At 44.6% G+C, this 24,369-nt stretch overlaps 1 protein-coding gene across 1 annotated transcript in view; it reads right to left on the bottom strand.

Moving 5' to 3' along the window:
- bcr (BCR activator of RhoGEF and GTPase) overlaps nt 1-24,369 on the bottom strand; it is a 52,939-nt gene that overhangs the window by 15,792 nt on the left and 12,778 nt on the right. The window contains exons 2-4 of the mRNA XM_068752591.1: nt 8,536-8,720; nt 3,326-3,430; nt 2,676-2,861 (exon numbers count right to left, since the gene is read on the bottom strand). Coding sequence (XP_068608692.1) covers nt 2,676-2,861; nt 3,326-3,430; nt 8,536-8,720 — 476 coding nt within the window. The remainder of the gene's footprint in view (nt 1-2,675; nt 2,862-3,325; nt 3,431-8,535; nt 8,721-24,369) is intronic.

The raw sequence follows: 24,369 nt of genomic DNA, 5'->3' as shown, positions 1-24,369 counted from the left end.
TTGCATTTTTTTATTCTCAGGTGTTCACATTTGTTCTAAATCATCATGCTTTAATATATGTATAGTCCAGGAATGCCTTTTAATATTACTCATTTTTAATTTCTCCCCTTCGATAAAGCTTTTCTTGCTTTTTGATTTGTTGAAAAAAATATATATACAATATATCATAAAATAAATAAAGGAAAACCACACATCTGTATGCCATCGTCTCTTTATTCTTGCTTCAAAGTGGCTCTCAAACTCTAACCCTAAACCTCAACCTACCTCACGTCCTCTATATTCAGGCATGACCTTCATTACAAGAAGTCACAAAGAGAAGGGGATTCAATTCTGGAAGGAATGTGAAGTCTACACTGTATTTTTATTTTTATGTAACCTTAAAAAAAAGCCTGAACAAATCACAGCTGCCGAGAGCCTCTGGGGAAAAACACAATCAACAAAGGAGTGAGATTTGCACCTTCCTATATCTCTACTTCATAATGACGGAGATATTTCCGGCAGTAAAATAATTGCTCCAAAATGGATACAGTGCCGTGTACGTACGCCACATTTGCACGCTAGGCAGAGGCAAAATGGAGAAAGTAATTCCCCCAATCCTGCTATCTTGTGTCCTGCCCTGGGCCACACAATCTGCACCGCAGCAGAGGCCATTCGGAGCGTGACAGTTTGGACTGCGGAGGGAACAGAGGCCGAGCGTCTGCCAGCATCACCCACACTAGCACTGCGAAGGGTTAATGTCGAGGCGTGAAAATGGCTTTCTGGTGATGAAAGAAGCCGCTTGGGTGTTTGGATTTCTCAGTTTGGAATCTGTCGTTTTGTGCGATCCACAGCGGAAAACGACGTTAAGGAAAGCGCCTCGGGACCGGGCTGCGGTCGATGCTGATTCAGGCACTCGGCTCCAACAGCGTGAAACACTTTCTCATACATGAAGCAAGAACTGATTGTCTCAAATTATGTGCCGATTCCAATAGCCAGACACTCCAGGGAAACAGCAGTCATTTTCCCAGCTGTGCATTTTGACGTTTGGCAGGAAATGTTGACCATCTTAATTTAAATTGACAGCATGTCGGCATTTGCCTCTTTTGCGACTGCGACTGCGACTGCATTCAGTCTCACACGGAACCCTGCAGTGTGCAGTGAATCAGAAAAGTCAGCCGGCTTCGTGCTGAGAATTGTTTCGTCTCTAAAATGCCATGTCCCAGAAGTACATGTGATGAAGCTGAGGGTGAAGCTGAGGGGATCTGTGCTGCCTCAAACACAAACTGAGAGACCAAGAGGCATTTTGTCCTCATATGAACGCACAGAATGAACCTTTCTTTGAAAGCTCCGTGTGCGTAAAGTTATAGTCACAGTATGAAGTCACTGTTTAGAGACAAAAGACGTACCAATGTGGTTTGGCCCTATTTCCATCCTTCAAACACTCATTCTCATAACTTGTCTGTGACGGTTTTGCTTCTTCCTCTATTCTCCTCTAATCTCTCCCTCCCTCCCTCCCTATCCATCCATCGCCGACTGTCATGTAGCAGTTTTTCCCTTTTCTTTTTTCATTTTGCTGGCTCAGCATCTTCTCCTTTTCAATAACTACAGTCTGGAAAGCGGGAACGGGAGAAGCACAAAGTGCACACACGCGTGTTAGTGCGTATCTACAGTGTAAACGTGATGGTGCGTGCACGTGTTCGTGACAGAGGCAGCCAGACTCCCGGTCAATGAGGTTCACAGAAAAAAAAAAAAAGAGCAAACGCAGAGTGTGAGAAAACGTTTGTCAGCTCTTTGTCACGCTGGTTGTGTGATTCAATCCATCTGAAGTGAACTGAAGCTCCTAAAACCGGCAAACTGAAAACGTGTTTCCTGCCTTGGTGTGATCTCCGGATGGACCTGCAGGTCAGACGACTGGTCGCCATTTAAACCATCTCATTTGAACTGTTTTTTGGACATCACATATTTTTCATATAAAATATGTATGTGTGTGTTTGCATGAGAGAGAGAGAGAGAGAGACTTCTATTTATAGCAGCTTCTTCAAGACATAAAGCACGCAGTGATGGTCTCAGCTGCCGAAGGCAAAAAGGCAGCATTGTGAAACATGGCTTTACCGCCCTCTGTGTTTGTGTGTGTGTGTGCATGTGTGTGAACGCTTGAGCGAGTGGGAGAGGAGCAGCATTTGGGAATGAATTAACAACTGATTCACTGTGGGTTAATTGACCTATTGTGAAAGCGATTTAATGGCTCCAGTGTGTGTTTGGCTTCAACGCCTTGGACCGAAACTACTGGAGCTGAGAAAAGAGAGGAAAAGTTAGACTCAATTTGCCCAAATTTGAAATGACGAAGGTGTGCGTCACAATAAAAATCTAATATGAATTCTTGTTCTATGGGTTCATGAAGTCAGGCCAGCAGATGTGGCTTCAGATGGCCTCCCGATACAAGGAGCAGCATGTCTGTGAGTCATTTCACTCTTCAACAGAGCTTTTGGTTTGGGTCTGTGACCATTAGGCCAGACAACGTGGCTGCAGCACCCCGGATGCCATTTCTGACACATCAATCCTACTGTCTGCCCCGTAATGTCACTTTGATTAAGGGTAAGGTCCGCGGCAGTTTCCCCCCCCCCCAGGGACGTCTGCGCCGTCGCGGGTGCAGAAACACAATTTACAACCCCCTTCTCCCTTCTCTCTCTCCTTACCAGCTTCTGGAAGAGGTCACCGACTCTCTGGTGGTGGCTCCACTGTTGCACGCGAGGAAAGAGGCCGTCGTAGAATTCCCTGTGAATCTCAAATAGCTCAGGCACTTTAAAAAAGATGGTTTCAATCTGGGCCAGGGTGAGCACCGGCTGCGACGTCGTCGCTGCCGCCTTCAGAGGCTTCATGGGCTGAGAGGAACAGACAGAGGATTTGAGATGCGCTTCAGCACGAGCTTTGAGTCCTTTCTAAAGCCAAACTATCACAGATGATCCATAAATATTAGACTAATGATTCTAATAACAGCAACATAACTTTGACACAAACTGAGCTGCCTCGGTTTGCACTCAGACAGACAGACGAGAGTCTGGTGATCATTCTCGGGAGATTTATCACTGCGGGGGCGACGCCGCTCATTAATTAAACCGTTACGGGACAAATCACGACGAGGCAGTTTTACAGCAACCGACTCAAGAAAGTACTGAGAAATGTAACAGAAACTCAATGTGCCACCGGCCTGAGATTTACACTTCTGGCCATGACACCCGCTGGTTTGGTATAAATCGCAGAACAGCACATGATAACATTGATTTGCAACATTTCTTGCGCTGGGCCGACACAACGTTGGATATGAAAGGGACAGGGAGCAGCTTACTAGCAGCAGTGCCTCCAGGTGACTGAGGTATGTTTCCTCAGTGGCCAAGATCCCAGACAGGACCCACTTCCTCATCTCCAAGCCCTTTTCCAGGTCGCATTCATTCTGTAACAAAACAAAAATGCACATCACAATTAGTTAAGCCAATATCCAGCAGTAAAGCATTATGCACAACAATTAATCACGACTGCTCCGTTTTAATTTACTCTAAACGAATCCGCTTTTAACCTGGAAGGCAACTAAACTATTGTGTATGTGACACTTTTTTTTTTTTATTCCTTCCGTTGTCTGATCGTCAAGGGTTGAATCTGAACCGGTCTTCTCCTCGTTCTCCTCAACCCAGTCAAAGCTCACTGAGGATTATGCACATGAAAGGAGTCGCAGAGAGAGAGAGGAACTCCTCAGACTTGTTTCACCATGAACTCTGAAATAACTCAAACAGGGAGAGTCTCCCCTCTAGGGAGAGAAAATGGCCGCACACACACACAGTCGAATTTTAAGGAAATTATAGACTTACACTGATTTCCTTACCCTAACCACAGCCATTACTGACTTAACCCTTACTCTACTCTTATTCACTCCGACCAGAAACCATCAACCTCTCACACTGTGAAGAGGAGGACAGAAATCATGGCGAAAGAGTAAGAGAACGACAAAGAAGGGTTAGAAGGAGGAATACCGAAAGCCAATGCATGTTCGATGGGAGAGAAGGAAGATGTGAATGCGGCGGAAGGCCATACGACACAGTTTCGGTGGATGAGTGTGAGTTTTTGGGTAGATGGTAACAGAATAGAATTGAATGGATAAAATCTGTCCAGCAGTCAGAATGAGAGACAAACATGGGATGCAAATCTAAATGTACATATTTTTGGTGTGTATATATATATATATTCTATTTTTCTCATATTTTGTTTCCATTTAAAAAAGGACAAGTCCCTATTTTTTATTGGATACTGTTACTGGTCACATAATCTGATCCTCTTGTCCATATTAGTGCTATTTTAATGAAAATACTAAAAACGAGAAACGCCAAATTGAATGCATATTTTACAAGAGGCTTTTTAAAGAAAAGCCTTTGTCAAAGACGAGGGTTCCTTTTTTGAAAAAGCCCTCATTATAAGTAAAAGAGACCTCCACCCTACATGTCAAATGCATAAATATCGGTCAATAATCAACCGAGATATTGAGCAACAAAGTTTGAAGTTCCATTGACTGCAATTTTAAGGAAACTTTCAAAGTGATCCATGATGCAGGATCTCTTCTGGATCATCACCGAAATATAATCCTCTGTTCCTGGGAACATTCCCAGTCCTTAACTTTTGAGTTATGTTGCTTACAGACAGACAAACAAACAAACCAACACCGGTGAACATAACCTCCGCAGAGGCAGCACTTCTGAAAAATAATTGTTCTAAGGAGAAGCTAAAAGAGATACCATAGTAATGTAATAATGTAAGATAAACAAGCAAAAAAAATTTTTAACCTATCCTTTATGGTTTAAGATAATGTCAGCATCCTATAAAAACTGTGAAAAATTCCCATTCAAGGGCAGAGCAGAGCATGCTAGAAATCAAAGCAGCTCAAGTTTTACATTTCTGCTCAAAAATGACTTCAAAAATGTACCATTAAAACCTGCGTGCGTGTGTCAGCCTGACGACTGTAACTCCGTAACTACATCCAGTACAGCAGGATTCACACGCGGCGTGAATCCAAGTCTGAATGATGAATGTGTTACACAGCGCTACCTGTGTGCATACGTTTAGAGGATTTGTATGTCTGCCGAGGCCCATGCATGCATTTCAATCACGGAGCATATGTGCCTGAAACCATGGCAACTGCATAAACAGATATTGGCATGTTACAGCCGAGAGATTATGGAAGAATCCAAGATCATTATGGACCCCGGGAACACAAGTCCATTATCAGCACAGTTCCTGCTGGGCTGTTTTATTATCGTCAGACAAAAACATGATTTAAAAAGCATCAAGCTCATCCTTAATTGAGATTTAATCGCGATAACATAACATGGAACTAAAATTATTAAAACGGCACAATTGTTTTTTTTTTTATTTGGTTCGACAGTCACAGAAGGTGGGCATGCAGAATTTGATGATGCGTCAAGAGGGAGTCCTTGTTTAAAGGCTTTGAATTAGTAAAAGAGCCAACGTATCTGGGGCGGTAACTTTTTGCAAAGTTGAATTAAAATGCATGTTTGCTTGCAACTAATCAGGTAGCCCTGTTTTTTATTCATTTATACATTTTAATTTATACATCATTTGTGTATCTTTTCATCACTCTTTCAAAGATGAAAGGCGAAGGAACTGAAAAGCATATTTTATGCATGCCACTGAGGGGATCCGTTGTGTACATTCGTACGTTAGTTTCTCCTGCAGAAGCTGGACTTGGTCATTATCTCCTAAATAGTCAAACAAAAAGAAAAAGAAACATTTTTCTCGCTTAATATTGAAAATAAAAGGATATAAAAGGTAAATACGTAATGAAAACCTTATTTATATCTGCCTTTTAAACGGACAGCATTGTAATGCAGCGGCTTTGAATCCGCCTGCCTCCACCGACTTAAAAAGGAAAGCTTCAGGCAGCAGCAGAGCCTCGTGAACATTTGTGAATTAATGAAAAATGAATGGATCAGCGCAAAGCTTCAAGTAATAAGCACGAGCTGCGTGAGTGTAAACTCACAGACTCTACCCGCCAGCAGAACTACATGAGAAACACGAGGGTCCATTTGAAGCATTAAGATCATTTGAACCAAATCACAAGAAGGAAGACTTGAACTTCCCAGCTGCCGACCCAGCGGAGAGGAGACGAGTGGTTTATACTCTATATTCATCATTTCAGAAACCAGACGGCTCCCCAAGGAAGCACCCACATCGCCAGACATATCATATTTTATTCATCACTGTGGCAACTAATGAGTCCATCTCTGAAATTAGACTATAAGGGTGTGTGCCTGCAATTTGTGTTCTTCAAAAAAGATTTAAATAAATAAATAAATAAGAGTCAGCCTCCCTGGCCGGAGCAAACATTTCCTATTTGAACCCGCAGTTGAGCATTTTAAGCTCACAAAAACCCTTCAAGGTGGCCCCATCTAACATGATTTACAGATGTAGATTTGCTTTTGATTTGTTGTCTTTTGGATATTTCAGCTGACCGGAGCCGGATGTGATAGGCGTCGACAGTGTTGGTGTCTGCAGGGGTGTTTCTGCATTGGATGGTTGCAGGACTGCATCACTCTGTGACTTCCAAGGAAACACGCTGTGCAATGAACGAATTTTCAATAAAGACGTGGGAGATCACATAAAAGTATAACCTAGTGAAGTTAGTCATGTTGTTTAGCTCCGGCTGAGGAAGGGGAAAAAAAGGGCCTCAAACTATGATGTCACAAAGGATGAGGAAGAGAAAACGAGGAGGAAGAGGAGCATCATTTGAGAGCTGAAGTATTTCAGAGGATGCCCCTGTGCCATCATAAACTCACTCACTCAAGGGATCAAATCCAGGCCAAGGACCATTATTGCATATGGTACCCCATCTTTACCTCATTTGTTTTTACCATCTCTACTATCAACTATAAAATAAAAGGCATTCATTAAATGGCCAGTAGGTCTCATTTTAAAAAGCTGTGTCAGTTAAGGTGAATCAGAATCCAAATCCTATCCAGTTATGAAATCAATTACTGCAAAACCATATAAACTGCAAAAATGATCAGGGTGGCCCGATGGGTCCACGAGCAGCTCAGGGGTTGTAAGATTGGATCTGTCATCGCTAATCTGGGCCAAACCTCAGGGTAGACCACAAGTCCTGACCAAATTTATCCACCGATTGTTTTCTCGTGAGGAAAACATAATAAGGACGTGTCACAATGTGCACGAGGATTGTAAAAAAGTAACGCTGATCAGCGTTTTCACAGAAGTGTCAAGACCTCATAGTTCAGATGACTTCTATAACGGATCCCAACGGTTTTCCTCCGTCTGCGTAGAAAACAAAAATCACTGGCGGTGGGCGATGACTCATCACGGGTTACATCATGAAACCATCAGCTTCTGCTGAGCCAATCAGAGCTCATCTGGGTGCTGACTCATCAATTAGAGGAACAGATGATGTTTGAATAGTAGCTGTCCAAGGACAAATCAGGGACAATGGTGATCCCATCTTAATGGCAGTTATCGAAAGCACGTCTGGCTGCTTGGGGGGGGGTCGCTTCAGCTGCACGACACATTTCAGGGGCCATCAGCATCATCAAAAATGGATCAGAGGCAGGAATTCTATCTCTTAACACTTGATTTAACTCATCCTCGATCACACATGTGTAGTTCTGTTCCAAGAGGCCATGATGTGTGTGTGTTTTTTTGTATACTAGATGAGAGTTCCCGGCTAAAAAAAAATAGATTCATTAGCCTTACCGATGCTGGAGAACGTGTGTGTGTGTGTGTGGGTGTGTGTGGGTGTCAGAGTGTTCGCATCCTCTCCGTGGTAACCTTTGAAGATCAGCAGACGTCACAGGTAACTGGTTTTCTCTCAGCAGACAAGGAAAAGCAAAGCAGGGAGTTTTAAGAGGATGAAGGCAGCGATGGAGGCGACGGGTAATTCTGCCTAATACCTTGCATGAGGAAAAAGACCGACTCTGAGGGGGGGGGTGAGTTTCCTCCCTGGTTGACTGCGTCTGGGGTTACGAGGCAAATGATATCCGTCCTTCATCAATGCTCTCAAACTGAAGATTTTACAGATTTTTGACGAGGCAGGATTAGAATAGATTAGCCCACTTCCTGCGCTGCATTGAGGTCAAAGGACAGAAGTATTGGCACTTACGGGTACCCATGTTTATAGAATATGGAACGGTGTGTGTGACATCACTTGTCTAACTTCCGTACGTGAGTGCTATTTATCCATCTGGATTATTGTGGTGCGAGCTGCACAGGGATACAGGAAGCAAATCCCATTCCTAAACATGTCTCCGATTGTCCTGGCAATTTGGGTCATGATTTCTGGAATGTTATATTTTTCGTTCTTTGGCCACCGTGAGTCGACTGCGATCTTAGCTTGTGCTTTAGTCTTTATTTTAGAGTGATACCTCCAAAACACACCCAACACGTAAGAGGGAAAATATGGGCACGCTTCATTCTGGAGTGAAGCCTCCTTTTAATATGAAGCAGATTTTAATTCCATTTTTGTGCTGGATTGAAAGGGATACTGACCGATTTGGAGGATTCCAGCGATCCGGAGGAGAGGGTGTCCCGGCTGCTGCGGCTCTTGGAGCTGAGGTGCGGTGAAGATGACGGCGAGTCATCGATGTACGGCAGGATGTCGTGGTGCCTCCGCTGCTCCTCTGCACGGTCTGCGTCATAACCATACGAGGGAGGAGTCCCGGTGAAATGACCATCTGCAGCAGGACATCAACAACAAGTTATTATCCTCAACGTTCATTCAAGTGTCTCTATTTTCAGCAAAGAGTTTCTCATTCGTACAAAATTACATATAATGATGAATGGGCAGAATGTTTTTGAATTATTTCAAATATGCTTCAACTGAAGAACAGATATGAAAAGTGTAAAAAAAACATGGAACGGATCGATTGTGTCAGGATGCCTTACAGAAGCTGAGCAGGTCTAGTCAATAGGGCTGCATGATTATTAGATACTGTGATACTTAACAAGATGGAAAAATCCAGGTATTTTCCCCGGCATGACTTGAAACAACAAAGAGGGTTGGTGGTCGGAGTCACATCTGGTAAATAATAATTATGACATAAAAAGGAAAAATAGCTCCTTCAAGCTGTAGTTATTTAAATCAAGCCACACCTCTCTTGCAGATCAGCTATGGGAAATGAAGGCTAAAATACTTTCCTCAAGCAGAAAAGAAGTTAAGCACGAGTTAATTTTGCCTGAGGCTGAGAGACGCAGAACTTCTTTTTGATCCCCGAGTATATATTTTATAAAAACCCATCCATGTAAGCGTCACTCTAAAAAGCTGCCGTGTTACCTATGACACATGAATGCACACCGGGTAAAGTTGTGTCTACAAATATACGTCACGCATCTGGCCGGCCTAGCGCTCACAGAGCGTTGTTGGAGAGGAGGTAAAGCAGGCCTAGAATCTGGGCCACACAAAATGAGTTTCCCCTCTCAGCATTGTTGTTCATGCAAAAAACACAAAACTTCTGAGAGGAAACACTTGAAGAGGCCAAAGTTCTGCAAACTGGGTCAAGGTTCAAATAATTTGAACAAAGACACCTCATCATCAGCATCTCCAGGGAAGCGTTCAAGCAACCTCAATCTGACCTGCGTCTGTGGTTGGTGCCGTCGCTTCCAACAGCGCTGATTATCCGTGCTGCCCTTTGCAAGGAAGACGTGGGAGAGACGGAGCGAAAAGGAAACAGACGTCCCAGACTACAATTTGACTACAAATGACGTGGTCACGCTAAGAGAGGGTTAGGGTTAGGGTTCATTGATGTGCCGGTCGTGGGATCAAACCGTTCAGAGTCCAGTCAGTGGTTCGGGGAATCTGCTGTGTAACAGCTGAACGGTAGACATCTTGCTCATCTGAACGTCTCGGACCTTTTGCTCACCTCCTCCCACTCCTTTATTCCACAGAGTCGGACTCCTCAAAGAGCCGGCCGGGCCTCCTCCGTGCTGACTCACACAAATAACATGCTAGGGCAAAGTAAAGTAAAACACACACAGAATGCTCAAACGATGACACCGAGGAACAGCTCCACACACACGCACACACACACACACACACACACACACTCCTAACGTCATGTACTGAGGAGGAGAAATGGGAGATAGAGATAAAAGAACAATTTAAGTGTGTCCAGGGTCCATCTGACCTTCGGCCCACCCACCGCTTGCTCTACGCCGGACTGCCTGTGGGCGAGCGCTACCCACTGCGTTTCCTGTAGTGCAGGAAGTGACAAACACATATTCAGTCCGTGACGGACTGCAGCAACTTGATTTATGCTTGCTCGCGTGTCAACGCTAAAATTATTGCAGCTTGTCGATAACAAAGACCTAAAAAGCTGCATAATATAAAATAAATGAATGTTTGACAGTATTTTACAACCTGATTATAAATATTTAAGGGAAAATAAGTGTTTATTATTATACTCAGATTGTTTGTGTATGTGTATGTGTGTGCAGAATGTTCCTTGGCAGCCCCGAGGTGAAACATATTATGCATCCAAACATCCATTTTTAGACCGTAACCACCTCTTGGCTAAAAGGGTGCACAGTCAGACGTAAACCCGTAAAAAGTCATGAATAATAATAATAGTGCGGACAAACTAGGGTGTGTAATGTCAAACGTACCACTGCAGCTCTGCCTAAACAGTGAGACTTCAGAGGAATGTGAGGTACAGAAGCATTGTAGAGCTAAATATGAAACATCTCCATAGTAGCTGCTAATAAATAGAAGGAGATACTATATATATTCTTATTTATGTACAAATTCTTAAAGATCACATATTATACTCTTTTTCCCACAAGGTATCGCAGTTCCCAGACACTTCAAAATAGCAAACAGATGCTGCAGAACAGCGTCCCTCTTTTCTGTCTCAAACAGCTCTGTCAGAAGAGCCTCTGAAAACAAAACTGAAACTAAGTTCACTGCATGCACTTTTTGTGCACGTTTGCCCTCTGTGACATCACAGGGGGGCGAGATTTCTGCCAAACAGATTTCAGTAGGTGATTATAGACCTACGCAAACTATGCAGGATTCATTTGATGGTTTATTTTGCTGTTTTTGGGTCGATAAGGACCCAAAACCACCATAATAGTTGTGTAGAAACTTGGGAAAAGTGAGTTTTTCATAATCTGTCTCCTCTTACACTAATGCTGAAAGGTGCAGACGGTTTGGGGAACGGCGCTGCACAACACAATTGTGGAGTTCAAGACTAGTCTGCTAGGCGAGTAACCAAATCAGCATAACGCCTGTAATGCACTGGTGCACATGCAGAACATGTGTGTGCATGAGCAGCACTTTCCAATGAGGGGAGGACAACGCTTTAAAAGCTGCTGAATGGGTCACCGTAGCCTGTGGCTATCAAACACGAGGCCTCAGTCTGTCCACGCCTGACCTCCTCTCCACCCAGACGGTGCTCCTAACCTCGCCTTGAGTCCGGTTGTGGGTTCTCTCACGCTCTTTGAATGCCCCATCTTCTCTTCCTCCTCCTCTTGCTCACAGATCACATCGTCCTCTTCCTGCTCTGAGATGCTTTATCCCCCCCCCCCCCCCCTCTCTCTTTTGTTTCCCAGATAAGACCCTTCAGGAAACAAAAATAAGCTGCAAATATGACAGAAATGATAACTCACATCCCCACAGAGCAGGTGCAAAAACACAGTGATGCCTCTTTTCATTCTCCACACCAAAAAAGTCTTATTGATTTCCCCCTGAAGCTATTGGCAGTGAAACAACCAAACTCAACTTCAAGCTAGAATAATAATACACACACACACACACACACACACATTCCTGTAAAATGTTTACATGGAAATAGATTTGGGGAGGGGAACAGGTCTTTTTCCTGCGGAAAAACTGCAATCGCACGGGGAATAGCTGCTGCTCTTGTTACCATGACAACACCTGGGTCTCTCCACAACAATACCGTGAGGCAGGGCTGGGGTATCAAGGTATCAGGGTGTTATGTGATACTGATCTGCTGATGGGACGTCCTATAGCAGATGATGGATTCAAATACTGCACATGGGAGCCGTTAATGTCCAACTTCTGAGTGCAGCATATAATGAATGCACAATTAGGGAAAATCAGATACCATTTGAAAAAGACCGTGTGAATCACAGAATCATAAGAATTCCTATTTTTCCCCACATTTGGTGGAAATGTTTTAAACAAAATGTATAATTAAAATACTTTTTGTGAAAAGAGGGGTTCAAAATTGTGGGATATCGGCATATTTACATGCTTCAGAAGATTGATTTGTGTGTTCAGTATGTAAAGTAGGTGAGCAGAAAAATGAACAGCTTAACATTAACTTTATAGTTTTGGCAGTCTAATTAATTAATAAACACTTTAAATTCCAACTTGACATTTTTTACACAGATTTAACTTGTAGTTAAGGATGCTCTTTATGGCTGGGTTGGGCGGGGCACCCTCTTCCACTCTTTTTGCTAACGGATCAAATCACCTACTTCCATGTAGTTACATATTTAGCATAAAACATTATGCCTGTTCTCATTTAAATATTTGCCAGGAAGCCAATTAACTAATTAACTTTTTTTTAAATTAATATAAAAAAAAAAATATTGAAAGAAATCCCTCAGTAACGTAGACGTTTTTTACCAGTACCTCTTCTACTAGCTGATTTACTGCTATGGGAAAATCACAACTCAACTTTTTCTTCTTTGTCTAATGTCATCCCTCGTTTCCTCCCTTACCTCTTCTCTCCGGCCCTTTTCTCCTTGTCTCCGTCATATTGAATACATCTTCATACTTTAAGTGCTTTAGAACAATGGTTTAAAAAGATGAATGTGCAAAGCCTCTAATTTTCCCACTCGTACTCATTAATGCGAGGAATTCAAAGACCTGTCAGAGCTTAATTGTGATCGAGAGAGCTGTGGCCAACAGACAAAGGAAACAACAGTTGCCTGAAGCTCTTTAAGGTTGTGTGTCAAGCTGCAGGAAAGGAGAGGTGAAAGAAAAAAGAACGAGGGGAAAACCTGTCAAGACAGCAATAATTATAACAACTACAAAATAAAAAAAAAAGAGAGTTACAAATAAGAATAAGGAGCGATAAAGCAGCGGCAGCACGACTCACTGAGAGCCATGAAACTGGAGAGACAGGGGGCGAGTCTCAAAGGAGGCATAAGACACCCTCGGCAGAGAGAGCTGCCCCCCCCCCCCCCCATCACCCTTTACACTCAGCATGTTCGCCATAAATCTGCCCTGCCCGCTGAAGCCTTTATTGGCCTTTTGCAGGAGGCATGTCGTCCTAACAGCGCCAATGTGACCCCTCCAAATACATTACCAGCCAAACCTTAAAGCCCCACCCAGTCCCACATGAGCATCCTAATGCTACGCTGCAACACCCAATCTTCTTCCCTAATCCGCCAATTTGCTATAATGCAAAGACAGATTAACGATTGTGTTTTAATGGTTTCTCCTATCGCCAGCCTGTAAATCACATTCATTTGCAGGATGGGGGGGAGGGGGGGGTACGGTGCATTTAGGAGGGAGGCCAGGTCTGGATTCCGGAGATTAATAAGACGCATTGTGAAACACGGGCTCCCAAAAATGAATTTTAAAAACATATGCAGAAACGTAGTGTTAACGAGATAAAGGGTGCCGGGGGGGGGGGGGGGGGGGGCTGAGGGCTTTGTTTCCAATGAGCAAGAAAACGCCACAACGCCATGGGCAGTGCGTCGCTTCTAACGTCTACCAGTGTGTGTCAACGAAGGGGTCAGCATGACAAAGAATTGATTTACATGATGGTTGATGTTGTCCTCTAACCTGATGATAAGCAGTTCATCTCATTCTGCCCCCCCCCCCCCCCCTGCCCGATTTGAGTACGAGTTAGTTGCTAACATCAACAAATTGCTTTTGTCTGTCTTCCGCTTTCATCCTGCCCCGTCTTCCCACCTAGACTTTCATCGCCGTGACAACCTTCCCCGCCATCACAGAGGCGGAACAAACCACTACGCCGTGTCTTCCTTGTGTTTATACATGACGATGGGACCGGGGCTGGGTAAGGGGCTAGAGAGAGTGCACCCCTTCCTCGGAGTTCCCCCATCCCCTAAATATCCAGTTTAGAGGTCATTCACCGCAGAGCAGAGGGAGTGGAAAGCTGTGGAAATTAAAGTGGACTTTCAGCTGCAACGTCACTGAGGGGACCGACATCCCATCAAGTGAACTTTATCACGGCGTCACGCCTGTAATCCCTCTTGCGATTGCACGGCCGCTCGACAGCAGCTGATTTGTTAAATGTCACCCGTCTTGTCATTTAGCTGGCAGAGCCGGTTTACTTCTGGAAGCGCTCGATATCTGCAACTCAGGCCTGCAAATCTGAAGCGTGGCTCCTTTCTTCTTTCTGACTTGGCAACTCAGAGACAGCTTAGCGAGGAATACTTTGCTTCCACTTGATGTCAGTCGGCACTTTGCATCCCTCGGAGAAATCATTCAGTGCAACTAGATTTGGAGGCGAAATAGATTCTCACAAGCTCGAGATGAATCCCAAAGGCATTCTTCACAGGATTGCGGTAAAAGATACGAGGGTCCTGGAAAGCATGTGACAAGCAAAGAGCGAGTTTTGTGATAAAATCCCTATTTCTACAGAGGCAACGGGTCCCTTGAAGCTTGTTGGGCTTTATGATTTAATTTTGTGCCCCTTTTTCTCCAGTGTGAGGACACAGCAAAGCACACATTAGCTAAATAAAAGGCTACACTTTTCCTTCCCTTGTTGTTCAGCTGAAGTCAATAACAAATTAACGTCACCTCGCCAATCACAGCCGCCCGTCGTCTATCTGGCCCTGCATCCTGGCATTAGTAATGTTACACGAGTTGAGAAATCATAATCAGGCAACTTATTTACCAGACAGTAATCTATTTTCTCAGCATTGATAATCTCCTGTGGAAACAAAGCAGCAGCAGCAGCAGCCGGTTTTAGTTATAAAGCAAGGGCCCATCGCCAAGTAACAGACACTGAGCCCTTAAAAACAAACAGTGCCGCCTGCAGTGCTGTAATCATCCCTTTGTGTCAGGATGGAGGGATGAGGCAGAACAGGAAAGAAAGAAAAATAAATGAACGTAGGAAAGGGCAACGCTTGAAATGACACCAGCAGAGGAAAAGGGAACAGGGTTGTGTTTATCGTGTGGCTTTGCAGAACGGCGGTTTGTCCTTATGCTTAAATGTTTGCGTGGTCGTTTGTCACGGAGATCCCTTTAAACTCACGGCAACAGATGTAAAAAAGGGTTTATCCATGTTTCTTCATGGCAGCCACGAAGGAGGAAACAACATCAGACATGGCAACCGGGCCACAGGCACTGATGAGTTAGTCCCACCTGCAGCAATGCCTTAATGCGCCGATTAGAGCGATCCGAAACTTCTCGGGCACTAAAAGCTGCCGCCGCTTTTGATAATGACAGGAGTCAGCGTTTTGGATCACAATGGCGTTGCTGCTGCTGCTGAGGGCGATGGGTATTGTGTCTGTGTGTAGCAGACACGATTAGATCAAGTAAAAAAGAGGAGTTAAAGACTCCTAAAAAAAACAAGGAACCGACACATTTTGTTTCAAATGACTCGTCTGAACAATTGTAAACATGAATCTACCTGATCATGAGGAGTTGCATCACTTCCCAAACAATGTCAACAAGAAAGAAAGCAAACATCCGACTATTTCATACTTTCCCAAAACAGATGTCAGCAAAAAGGCTAAATGACGCATCACCTGCATGAAAAACGGCCTGCCCAGGTTCTATTTTTAACGTTTTGTGCGCCACTCCTAAAATGGTCAAAGCTGGACAGAATTAAGACCGGCGTATTCGATGCTCTGGATGTGGACGATGAGAGTAAACCGGTTTTAACAATGATTCTTCCATTCTGGGCAAATTAAGAACCTGAGTGCTGTCTCACATTCAAAAATGGCCTCCGCCAAGGAGGTTACGGCTTTGACAGCGTTTGTCTGTCTCTTTGGCAGCGAGGGCAAGACAATGAGTCTTACAGGCTGGAAGCAGGAATATAGGGTAAAAAAACAAAAACAAATACGCATATATGGGACTACAGATAAAGACATGGACACAAAGATAAGTACACAATAATACACGCAAAGTACACGAATGACAGTCACGTGTCCCATCTTCTGCATCGTCAGCTTCCTCTGTGCTTTTACACCCGCCTCCTCTCTCTCTCTCTCTTGAATTGTTTCAGTCTGCATCATCTGTATTCTGTCTCTCGCTGTCCTGCCGCCGTCCTTCTGATGACTGAAGACAGCCAAAGAGAGACAGCTTCTGTCTCAATGGACATGCTCAACACACACCAGCATCCATCCTCATACGCCCAAACTAACGTCTGTCACGTCTCCTCTGCCGAAGCCATTCCGAAAGAGACTCATTTCCCAGACCCCCCGAAGCATCATTGGGGGGGGGGGGGGGGGGGGGGATAAGTGTTCAAATTGCTGCAAAATCACACAGAGACTGTGATTAATAATGCAGCATGCTAAATGACCTCTGGAACGTGGACGTCGCTCATTAGGCCACTGATTCTACGGGCTGCGTTGCTTTTAGTCGATTATGGGAATGTTTGCATAGCGAGAGGCTTAAGTGGCATTTATGTACAGTACATTGTCATGTTCTCTGAATCTGAAGAGGTAATTACAATAATAACACAATCTCGTCTCAAGGTCACATTCATATTACACAACACTGTCTTTTTCCCCTTTGTCTTCCCTCAGCATCCCTCTGCTTCCTGTCATATCCTTCCCATGTTGGCCTTGACAGGAGCCAGTCTGCGATCTCACCGTGGCGGTAAATCTTGAGGGCAGGCCTCAGCCCTTTTGACGCTTTCTTTAATACATCATGAGCACCAGAGCGATTGCGTGTTTCTGTGTGGGCAGAGAGCGGCCCCATTAATTTATCGACACTGAAGCTGGCACTTGAAATCTCCATGGCTGTCGGGAACACACTCTGCGGGCCCATCAGAAGTAATGTGTGGGTTTTAGCTGCTTTAATGTGCTTGGAAAAATTAGAATCAACAGCACAGGAATGTTTTGTTTTTTTCTTGTTGCTCAACTTTGGTTTAAAGACAGACACAAACTCCCATAAATCCCAAAGTCTGAGTGCAGTTAAAGTCCTCAACTGACGGTTTATGGAATGAAACTCATCTTGAGTCAATCACAATAGAGGAATACGGGGATGACTCATTTCACGTTGTGCATTGATCGGCTTTGTAGAAGATGCTAAAAATGTGCAGTAAAACAATTGTATATGACGTACAAAAACTCACATTTTAGATGTTGCAAATAAAGCGGCTGGAGACGAGACGATTGAGGTTGATGGACAAGATTACCAATAAAATAAATAAATAATAATAATAATGACAATCCATCCAGGAAAATAAATTGCAGACATAGCCCTCATGGTGATGGTAGAGGAAAAGGCAAATCAAAAACAAGAGAATATTATGACGCAATCAATGTTGCGTCCGAAGCCGGAGGGTGAAGCCACTCAAGGCTGCTAGCAGATCAAAGGTCAGAGGTCAGAGGTTAATGGATTGGAGCATCTGAGACAAAGGCCCCAAGGTTTTTGTGTTGCCATGTGTCTTCATGAGTGCATTTGTGTATCCATGTGTGCCTCAAGCAGGGGAGCCGAAATCCAATTAACTTTGAGTATTACTGCACCGATCAATAAATCTCTGGATGAGAAAAGCACCCTGGCCTTTTATCAGCTATTGACAGCACGCACCAACGCTTAGAAAGCTGCCATCCCTTTACATCGATATTTCATTGCTTAACACACACAAAGTTATAAAACTGTTACACTTATATTATTATGAAAATGTCATTTTGCAAAAGTAGTGCTCTAATATTTGGTTCAGCAAATTGATAGTTCCACTTGAGTACAATTTAGAGTTATGTCTTATGTAGTACTGCCACTTTTACTTGAGTCGTACATCTGAGCATTTGTTCTAACACTTGCAATTGGTTTCACCCTTAAAAACAGCGCAAATCATAAAAAAATGCTTTAGCAGCTCCCGAAGACAAATGATTCTGTGAGAGTTGCATAAAGCGGGAAAGTTCTCACGGGTCACACCTTCTATAAAATGCAGGGCTTGTGAATGTTATGGTTATGAGTTCGGTGTACATGTACTGCCGAGGTGGCGCAGGGCTGCAAGAGTTTCCCAGTGGTAAAACAAAACTAAATCCCCTATAACAAGTCAACCCGAGCGCAAAGCAGCGGCACCACTTTCACTCCGGTGTCGGACTAACCTATAAAATCTTTGGAAAGAAGTAGTAAAATACGTAAAGTACAAGCTGCTTATATGTTCTTGACTTCATATTGTACTGCTGGAAAATGCAGAAGTACTTTATGTACTTCATGCAGTCAGCCCACATTGACCGAGTGTGTTTTCCCGGCACTATTTCATCTCAATGACAGCAGTCCGATAACGCTGCTTGTGTTTCACTGCTGCTGCCGTTGCTCCAGAGAGTCTCTCTGAGAGATCAACTGAAGGGCTGCCGTGTATAACTGATCTGATGTCAGCTTTTTACCATTCCTTATTCATTAGGTCTGTGGCAGGGGTCCCCAACCACAGGGCCGCGCCCCGCTACCGGCCTGCGAGGCATTTGTTGCCATTATATAATTTACATTGTATTGATTATTAGAATTAGAATGGATTTTCTCTGACGTAACATTCGCTTGTGACTCTTCACATGTCGAGACGCTTGATTTGGTCACATAAGTTACTCAAAAAAAAGAATTGCTCGCAAACTAGTGAACACGAGTAAAAAAAAAAAAAAGTCTTTGGAGAACTTCTTTAGAGAGGGGAAAAGGCCAACTGAGGAGCGAGAAGAGGAGCCGACGACCTCCAAGAGAAGAAAGCTTCTTTTAACAGACAAACCAGGAGCCACAGTTAAAATGCAGGTTTATCTGCAGGTGACTCATGCAGCAAGTCCGCTCTGCATGATATGTGGTGACAGGCTAGCAAACGAGGGAATGAAGTCTTAAAAACCGATTCGCCGCATAGAGATAAATCAGGCACCTTGGATTAAAAGATAAGAACATGAATGTGAAGGACAGAAGCAATCAACATCAACAAAGGTGCGTGTTATGGTGAGTGATTGGTGTAATAATCATTTAATGGCTAATACTAGCACATAATATAAAGTTTAGTGGTTGCATTTACATTGCTCTTTTTATAATTACCCCCGGTGCATGGAAAAATTGCCCGGCATGAAACCGGTCCGTGGCAGGAAAATGATTGGGGACCGCATGGCGTGAAAAGTCATCCGACATGCTGAGAAAGTAATTACCCTGGTCAAAAAAGTGACTAAGTATTAATAGCCAGCGTTAGAGATGCAACGCTGGAACACTTTGAGGCATTAAGAAAGACATCATTGGGTGCCCGGCTGGAAAAGCAGGAATGGTTTCGCTCGATTCACCTTAAACACGGCACGGAGCCCGGCTCAGAAGCCTTCAGCCCAGAGCGCCGCTTATCATCGGCAAACAGCAGAACGAGCACAAAGGGTGCCAATCTGCCTAATCTCTGGTCAAACACAAGCCACCGCATCGTCTCCGCTCAGGGTAATAAACTGCCCCTTCGCGCCAGAGCCGTTCAGCGCACACGCATTGGGGACATTAGGAGAAATGGAGCGTAGCGCCTCGCCAAAGTCCATCTACAGGCGAACTGCTGCCTGGGCTACCAGAACCAACAGGAAGAGCATTTCCTCTGTGATTAGGTAACCTGTCAGGATAACAAGGGCTTGTTGTTCAGGCTACTTTGGAAAAAATAACCACTTTCTAATGAGCTGCTGCTCTTTAATCAAAACGCCAAACATTTATCTGTCGTCATCTACCGGAGAACGTCTCCGAAGAACCGTAATCTGCAGTTTTATGACAAATCACGCTGAACGCAATGGATGTATTTTCCCCCCCGTCCTCTCTCTCTAACAATCGGAAGCTTTCAGAGCTCGCCATGGATTGTTCGCTCTGTTCAGTAATCTTAATCGCTTCCCCTTTTCTTCCGGCCCGTTCTTACTGGCACCGGGCCACTATGACTGGTCTGCCAGTGTGAAGGATCCCAGCGTCAACTACCTGAACCCAGTGCTCACATATTCCCCACAACGGACCTAAAACCTTCTCATGGTACCGCCACCTACGGGAAGAGGCCCATAACGCATCCAGAAAACCTCGACAACTGACGTTATTCACGCGTACAATCAGGCAGCTTCAGAACGAGGACACCGAATAATTAGCCAGATGAAAAACGAGTCGGTGCTGACACAGACAGTCATTTCAATTACCTTTATTCCTCTGGCTGTCTAGCCACTGTCTCTCGGAAGTTATGGGGCTCAGCTCGCCACAGTATTCCCTTTGGGATTTATCTTGCCATTTAATTCACATCCACTCACGATCCCATGCTGCATCTCATCACTTTCACAATTTACCTCAGATGTTAAGGCCATCAATGGATCACAGCCGAGCCGAGCCAATCGGATGGCATTTCCTGTCTACTGTGATACGTGGACATAGATTTCCCTGGAAACTGGACGCACAGGGAGTTCTGGTCAGACCTGTGCATGTAGCTTCCCTTTGGAAACACATGCAGCCCCCACAGTCCTCCGTGGCTGAGCTGCAAGGACATGACTCATAATAACACAATGTCACACTGACTGTTAACATCCACTCATAAACAGAAGATAGTGTGGGGAACAAAGACAAATAAAGTGCTTTCCATGACTCATCCATGGAATACACGTTGTCTCATTATGGGGACACCTCGGGGACATGAGTCTCATAAAGAAGATCCTATATTTGACCAGTCTTTGGGGAAACGTGTTCAGTTTTAAGTGTAACACACACCCATGAGTTGACCCATCCCTTCCTCTGTATATTATTTGGTCTTTAGATCGATGGAGCCAATGCAAATCAAAGCTGAGATTTGCTGAGCTGATGTGGCGAGACCTTCCAAATTAGAAGAGAACCTTTAATATTTATCTTAAACTTAAAGTTCTAAGATTGTTCAGACCCAGTCAGGCCAAATCTATTTGCTTGAAGAACACCACATGTAAAATGTGAAGATTTTTTTATTCTTATTCTGAATTAAAAGCTGGCCTGCTTTCTGTTTTTGTACTTCCAGATAAATGCGCAGCAAGGGAGGGGGGGGGGGATCCTGAGACATTCCCTAGCCAGCCGAGAGACCCCCCCCCCCCGAGGCCTGCTCCTAGTGAGGCATGCCCGGAACACCTCCCCAGGGAGGCGTCCAGGAGGCATCCGAAACAGATGCCCGAGCCACCTCAGCTGGCCCCTCCCGATGCAGCGGCTCTACTCCGAGTCCCTCCCTGCATGGTGACTGAGCTCCACCCTGAGAGAAATTAAGGGACATAAAAACTCATTTGTGAAAATGGTTTTGAAACCCATCAAAGCCATTCGAGACCACACAAAAGCATTTTCACCAACGATATGTGACAGGGGGGACAAATTCGATTCCAATAACACACTTTGTGGTGGGTTGGATTTGGAAGTCATGCTATTGTGGCATTTTCTGATACACTTACAGCTGGATCTGAAAATGATATATATATATATATATATATATATACATATATATATGTATCCTCCTCTTTGACAGCAGCAATGCTGACAGAGACGGGGCGGGGGGGCTGACAACTGAAGGATTTGATGGTTTGTTGTCCGAGATTTGTTTGTATTTTTTTATGTTTATCGGTGACAGGTAAAAATTAAAAGTGGCTGGCAGAAAATAAATGAAAGAAGCGATCAGCCGAGACAGACTCCTCTTAGAAGCATTAACTGCTTAGACAGACTTGTGAGGGGAGGCCGAGTGAATTACTGCGCTGGTTGTTTGGCGCCTTGAGGGAGGAAAGATATATTCAATTTGGGTCAAAAGAATGTGTTTCAAAAAGAAACACTGCGACGCGCTCGGAGTTCACGCGAGACGCGGACTGGAGGATGAATGCATTTCCTGTGTTTCTCTGCTGGATGGTAATTGTCAGACTCAGGAGTGGCGCTTCGACTGAGACAGATCAAGGCTACAAGCTGTCACAAAGCACTACAAACATGGCCGCGGGGGCATCTGGCTGTCACTCAAAACTCTTAAAACGTCTGCTAACAAACATTTCCTGACTCGACCCTATCTCTTGCCTCTCCCTTTGTCAAAACTGCCTCCTCTCACATCTCCAACTTTCTACTCATCATTTTGGTGCTCTCCTCCCGCTTCTACTCCCCTTTCATCTCCTCCCTTCTTTCTCTCGGGGTGGGGAATGATATTTCGGTGCCTGGTTACACGGCCTGCCAGGGAGGAGCAGGGAGAGCACCCCGGGTTGTAGCATACGCACCACAGGTGTCGTTTAAACAGTATGATGGAAGATGAAGAGCATTTGGACACTTTAGGAAATCTCAATGTTGAACAATCAGACTGAAATGATTCAAAAAAGCAAATCTATATTTGTGATAAGCTGCAGACGTGTCGTAGGTGTTTAACAGGAATGGGAAGGATCAGATATTCCCTTTGTTAGGGGAAATTCCGAAAAAGTTAAAAGAGTAAAAAGAAGTGTTGATGTTGAATTGAATTCCATGAAAAATGACAGAAGCTGGATATTGCTTTGTCCATCCATCCGTCTATTTTCTTCTGATTTCCCGCTTTGCGAGTCACGGGAGTCCCATGTCGCTATGGGCGCGAGGAAGGGCACACCTCGGGCGGGTCACCGGAAAATCTCCCAGACACTTCCTACCAAGCCGTTTGTGTTAAGTGAAGGCGGACGTCCAAACATGGAGCACGTTATTATTTGCATATTTATGTTACCACCTACAAGACTTCGCAGGTGAAGAGTGAGAATTGAAGCATTTTGAGAAGGCATGCGCGATCGTAGTCCTAACACAGACACACACACACACGCTCAGGCCAGATGTGTGTGTGTTGTCGCAGCCGAACAACAATTTCAAACGGCTACTTCCTCATCTACACGCAGAAACATTAAAACCGACATGACCCAAACCGGAAGGCCGACAGCGACACGCAGACTGTGTGGAGCTGCACCACAAGGAGTCGGTATCCCTGTGAGGAGGCCCGCCTCACTCCACGAGTGTGTGTGTGTGTGTGTGTGTGTGTGTGAGATAGATTGGACGTCACGGCCCTCAAATCAATCATTAGGCATAAAGAGATGAAACCAGTATCGCTACAAAATAGCATCTCAAGCACATTTCGAGCATCACAATAATATTTATTCTCGAGCCCCCCCCCCCTTGGATAAGTTTTAAGCTCACGATGTTTCTGTCATTTCCTGAAAAGAACAAAACACAACTCGAAATGAAACTGATCCATCTGTTGTCGTGCACGTACCTCAGAAAGCCTTCGGGCTACGCGCGGACCAGGTAAACGGAAGCAGGAGAAGAGGAGGCCAGCCAGGCAACCGGAGGAGAGGGGGCGCACCCGGGCTGTCGCTCGGAGTGGTGCGTTTTGCAGTGACAACTTAAAAATCGCCCATTAAAGCAATATACGGAACGCAGCAACACCCAAAAAAACACGGTGACTGTGGAAATACAGATTTGTCCTTACTGCGGTGACAGCAGCTAAACTACAAAGCACCAGGACATTTTAAGTCCAAGTAGATAAGCCATACCCCGACACAGACGGACAGGGGGAGGCCTAAAAACTGCATTTATAAAAAAACGTTCATCCACACATCTATGAGGTTTTCTGACAGTGTGTGTGTGTGTGTGTGTGTGTATGTGTGAGCCTGCATGAATACACAACGATGAATATCACGCATCCGAAGCTCAGCCTCCTCTCGCCACAATTACACGAGTCAGCTGTTAAAGACAGGCTGCATTCAGCCTCGTGTTTTTAGCAGCAGTGAAGCGAGAGGACACCGAGGAGCACGTGAGGACGGGACGGATGAATGGACGTGCAAACGGCTGATTGGACGGATGGGTGGTCGTGTAGCGTGCACTGAACGCAGCTTAGCAACATCAAAACTTGGTTAGCCGTCCTCACCAGAACGCGAGACAGCTGCTTCACAATGGGCTGATGCGTGACAACGGCTCCGCTCCATTCTGTCGAGCTCAGCGCTATCACATAAAGACGACAACACGAAAACAGGCTAAAGTGCATTAGCCTATGTTAGAATGTTCCGCTTTCCCACGGTCCTTTGATCTCGTTTGAGAGGCGCGGAGTCAGTAATGAGTCAGGGTTACAAAACGAATCAAGTTCACTGAGTGTTTTCAGTAATTACAACGTTGGTGAGGAAATACAGACTCGTCAGCAGACGCGGAAGCGAGATCAGGGACTAGAAAACAAGATATTTCTGAATGGTGTGTGTTTTCTGCAACTGTCTATTAAAAATATG

This window comes from Brachionichthys hirsutus, chromosome 19 (genome assembly GCF_040956055.1).
Source record: "Brachionichthys hirsutus isolate HB-005 chromosome 19, CSIRO-AGI_Bhir_v1, whole genome shotgun sequence".
Taxonomy (NCBI): domain Eukaryota; kingdom Metazoa; phylum Chordata; class Actinopteri; order Lophiiformes; family Brachionichthyidae; genus Brachionichthys; species Brachionichthys hirsutus.
This window is presented reverse-complemented; position numbering and strand designations above follow the sequence as displayed.